Below are 4,967 nucleotides of genomic sequence, written 5' to 3'. Positions count from 1 at the left end.
TACCTACCCGAGGACCTAAGATGCAGTACTATGCCATAAGTAAGTAGTCACTAAATATAAAAATAAAAACTTGTTAAAATGTTACGGTCAGCTGGAAGACATCAAAGAACAAACTACAAATAATATGTTAAGAACGGCAACAAAGTGCTCAATCTATAGGGGGGGAAATGGATTAATTCTCTTTAGTATTTAGTAGTTAGTTCATATTAAGTATCTCTATGTACTCTATTTACCACTTTGTAAAAGGTTGCTGTTAATGGATTTGTACTGAAACTCACACTGGTTTGCACCTCATCAATGGGAGTGTGTTTTCTCAAAAACAGGTCTGTAAAGTTGACCAGAATCGCAGTACAATCCCAGGTTATTAAAGTCCCTGCAGACTCACACAGGCATTTCATTTACTCTGGCTGATTAGATTTCAAGTCAGGTTGAGCTGACATGCTGTCAATAACAATGTCACTGAACTATTCACTAATAAGAATGATATTGTCCACATGGTAATTTATTTAAGACAAAGAAGGAAAGGCAAGCTAAAGGTTGTGATACAAACAACACATTTAAAAGTGAAGTTTGACTGTTTTTTGCACATTTTAAATGAAGCATTGACCAATATTCAATAATATATATACAGATTAGCTTCAAAAAAACATTTTTATTAAGATGTATAAAAACAACAATATATCTGAACTCCAACAGCTTGATTTCACTGGTCTTCTTCTGAGCTGTTAAGCAGACTGTTACAGGAGTGAGGAGTAAATCATCCTCCACTTTGCTGCTGCACTGCTTTACTTCACCATTTGGGTGATGATCTGTATTGTTTTCCTCTCTGCATCACATCCAATTATTTCTCACACTTTGGTGAACTGAAAGTAAAATGTCGTAGAGACATCTCCTGTGTAGTAACATGACTTATGAAAGCCAACTGTAAAAGTAATGTCCAATAGATTTCAATATGTGGTAACATTTATACATGTTTCAGCACAGATTCCATTTGGATTACAATCTTTTCTGGACCAAATGGCTTTTGGCACATTTGATACAGGCAGGACCTAAGGATCCATAAAAAGTTCATAAATAAACTTTTCAGTTGTCTGATAGTGTCTGCATTTTTGGAAAAATGCCCAAGGAAACTGCAACTTATGAGATTGCGTTTGGAATTGCCACTTTATTTATAACGGGACAAAGACGCTTTTTCAAAGCAACCTGAAATACAAAGGTTGAACTAAAGAATTTTTGTGTACTGGGGCCCCAGGCTCCCCACACCAGACGCCATTCATTTGTGAAGTTATGACCCTGGGGAGAGAGGGGCCCTCACCTTCAAAGCTACAGAGAGGCTACAAAAAAACCTACCTCAGCTACCCCCTTCTGCCCCCACAGAGCTATGAAGCCAGCCACACCAGCAAAGGTTATTTACCCCCCCTCTCAGCCAGAGACCCTTAACCCTTTGTTCCTGCCTGCCATGTCCCCCGACAGGGGAAACCACATTCATGAAAAATTGCACATGGAGGGGAATCCAGATTGAAAGAAATTTCAGTGAGGCTGTTTTTCTTTTGGAAGATCTATTTCTTAAAGGCACTGTGTACTGTATGTTTAAGTGTTAAATGTGTTCCATATGAACAGGAAGGAGAAGTCATTTTTAAAGCCCCTGCAGTCCGACCAGCAGCACATGTTTAGGTCTACATGGGCCCCATTGTATCCTTGCAGTTCAATGAAGGTGAACTTTTTTGTTCTTTGGGCAGATTTTTGGGAAATTTTTTATATCTTGGTTATTTTTTAGATTAAATTGTTAGAAAAACATAAAACATGTCCTTCCCAAAATTGCAAAGAACAAATCGCTGTTTTTGCATGACCAAAATAATCAACATTCATTTTGAAAATTGAAAGGATGCGATCTTTTTTCTAACACTAATCAAATCTGAAGGAAAAGAGCAACCTTGTTTTGTTTTCCTGAAACAAAAACTTTTTTCTGAGTTCCACTTATTTGAAACATAACATTTTATTTATAGCTATAACTCAAGTAAGTTTGGAAGCTGTTTCGTGAGCACTTTTCACTGGTCAAAGCACCCACAATGAGCATCCCCGTGTTTTCACTACTCCGACCTTTTCCTAATCCTTTGATGTATCCAGTGGTTCACGTCCCAGTTGTGACTTATACACAATCATATTGCAAAGTTGACCGTGAATAATGGCGCTCTGAAGACAAGACGTTGCTCCACATGCACATTGTGTCAGCGTTATTATCTGGTTCCCTTAGTCATTGGTGACTGAGGCATTGCCCCATCCCCGTCGTGTCTTCAGTGCATTGTACGCAAGTGTCTGATTCAGAGGGGGGTTTTGTTCAGTTTAAATGCTACAAAGATGAATGAAATCCTTTTCCAGGAAAACTACAAGAAGCAAACATTGCAATTGTAACAGTGCGTTATGCTTCCAGTGTTTTTCTGCTCAGGGATTGGTGTGCTAAGCTGTGAAAACAATTGTGTTTAGACTCTTATAGGTGGATGTTTAGTCAGTGCATATTACTAAGTGTAACAGGATCGTGTGTGATTATCCTCATTCAATTGTGAGAGGTCAAAGGCTATGAAAGGCTGTCGAGAGAAAATCACAGCTTTTTCATTGTTCCATTGACCAAGGATCTATCACCATACGGTTTAAACAGGAGACTCATATCTCATCCCAATAAAAGAGACCAAATGAGTTTGATTTTAGAAGGAAAAAATAGTGTAAAATTAGTTAAGTTTCAAGTTATTGGAAATACATTTTTATATTGTGAATTAGCCAAGAAATCTGCATTAAAATCCATTATCTCTGTGTTTAATGAGATTTTATGTCCAGAGCTTTTCATACTGTCATTTTTGGAGTGATTTAATATGTTCTGCTCTTCTGCACCAATTTTAGAGGCTATACTTCTGAAAGGAGAACCCACTAGAGGCCCGTTGTGCTTTATTGTGCAGGAAATTGAAAATGCATCCCTTTGTCTTCTTACTATTAAACACATCATCCCTGTAAAAACAATTCACAGCAAGCTGTTATAGCAAAAAGCGATACAAACGTGAACACCTCCACCTTCCATGCAACTACAATAATACTCTCTGCCTATTGAGTATTTGGTTTTGAAATAAAATAAGCCTTCAATGAGTAGATCAAAAGATTTTATTATATATAAAAAACATATCCATAAAACGGAACAATATTTACAATACAATTGCCCCGCGCAGGGCAGAGAGCAGCACCTTCACACATGATCTCCAGTATGAAAACATCAGCATCGGTTCTGTGGATTGAGCCCCTTTACAAACCGAACTTCACTATATACTGACGAGCTCAGTGATCCGCGCATCTCAACAGCCTGCGGGTTCTTTAAGGACGTACACGAGGAGAAAAAAATACGAATAAAAAAAACACAACTTGTGACACAAAATACTTTTGTTGACTTACAATGAAGGCTCAAAGAAATCTCTTTGTAGATGGATCCTAACAGGACCGTTAGGTGTCCAATGGGAGTCTACTGCAGCCCATCCTGCGCACGTTGCTCAGAAATAAATACACTGAAACCGTTATTGACGGAGAAAATCTACCTAATTGGAGTTACAATACTGAACAATATGCAGCATTTCTTTCCGTCACAGCAGCTACACTGACATGTTAACACATCTACACGCTAATTACTAGATTACTAGATTTCCCCAGCGTTTCTCTGTATTGATGGAGCCAGTCTCTGAGCTCTGTGATCCGATACCCCTCGGGTCCCCTGCCACCCTGGTACACTATCGTCCCCTCCTGCAGGATGTAAAGTCTGTCGAAATAGGCTCCGTACGCCGCGTTGGAGGAGTTTTCCATGCTGTCGACCACCAGCGGGCAGCCGGGCACCTCCAGGTGCATCAGCTGCGCGGCGCTCAGCCGGTCCTCCAGACACCGGTGTTTGGGGATCTGATAGGGCGCGTCGGTGCTCATCCAGCCGTCGGAGGGGTGCGCTTCCTCGATGTACACAACGACACAGTCTGCTATATCCGCGTTCTGCTGCGCGACTCCCTGGAAAGCCTTCAGGCGCGCCATGAACGGCGGTCAGGTGCAACTCCCAAAGTTTAGGACGAGCGGTCTCTTCTCTTTCGCGTAATCGAGGATGTGGCCGCGCCGCCGATCCTCCAGATGAACAACTTCGGTGTTGGGCGCCGCGTGCCCGAGGTGCGCTGCCTTCAGGAAGTCCAGCTTATGCCCGTGCCACACCGCTTTGAGGGACTCCAGGCTAAAGAGCCGATTGGAGTCCGACATGCAGAGTGGAGGGTCGATGGCATCGCCCTCCCGCTGCTGCATCCTGAGGAAAACCCTTCTCCTGATGCATAAAAAGTCAAGCAGCCAAAACATGAATGCTGCCATTAGAAAACGGGGCAGCAAGGCGAGACAGACTATTGCATTTTTAATAGATTTTATAGTATTCATTGTCACGTTTAACTACCCGATATTTGAATGCTGTGCCGCGATCTTGTGGCTTGAAGTTTCTTGCAACTTCCCCTCTTTTTATAGCACGGGCAGATTTGAATGAATCACACCCCGCCTCCAAACCGGGGCCGAGGCCTCACATGGTGGGGATTACCTTCTGTCAACTCCACAGCTTTGTGTCTCAGCCAAAAGCAAAGGGGGCAGCAGCAGCAGTGCGTAAAGGAGAACGTTAAAATGAACGTTGTCACACGATGGGAATATGGGCTGTGAAATAGTTGCTTTGCACATCATGTCTTAAAAGTGATGCTGCAGAAGGCTTTTCCACTGCCGACCCTTCGCTGGAGCAAACGGTAAAACTAGGATTCCGAGTTGGAGTTGGTGAACATGTTTTATGTCACAGGTAAAAAAGTTACATTTTAAGAAACTGAAAGAACACATTTTTCTGCTAAAGAAACAGACATATAAAACAACAGGTTGAAATGTTCACTTTCATCGTTTCATTGTTGGTGATGCGCTTGAAGAGTTGCTGT

General features: G+C 41.7%; 1 protein-coding gene across 1 annotated transcript; it reads right to left on the bottom strand.

Annotated features, from left to right (window-relative positions):
- Positions 1–3,132: 3,132 nt before the first annotated feature.
- Positions 3,133–4,490, bottom strand: dio3a (iodothyronine deiodinase 3a). Its single transcript, XM_037486646.2, has one exon. The coding sequence runs from the start codon at positions 4,435–4,437 to the stop codon at positions 3,652–3,654; it is 786 nt and encodes a 261-aa protein (XP_037342543.1). The 5' UTR covers positions 4,438–4,490; the 3' UTR covers positions 3,133–3,651.
- Between the last annotated feature and the right edge of the window lie 477 nt (positions 4,491–4,967).

The sequence above is a fragment of the Pungitius pungitius genome, chromosome 14 (assembly GCF_949316345.1).
Source record: "Pungitius pungitius chromosome 14, fPunPun2.1, whole genome shotgun sequence".
NCBI lineage: Eukaryota > Metazoa > Chordata > Actinopteri > Perciformes > Gasterosteidae > Pungitius > Pungitius pungitius.
This window is presented reverse-complemented; position numbering and strand designations above follow the sequence as displayed.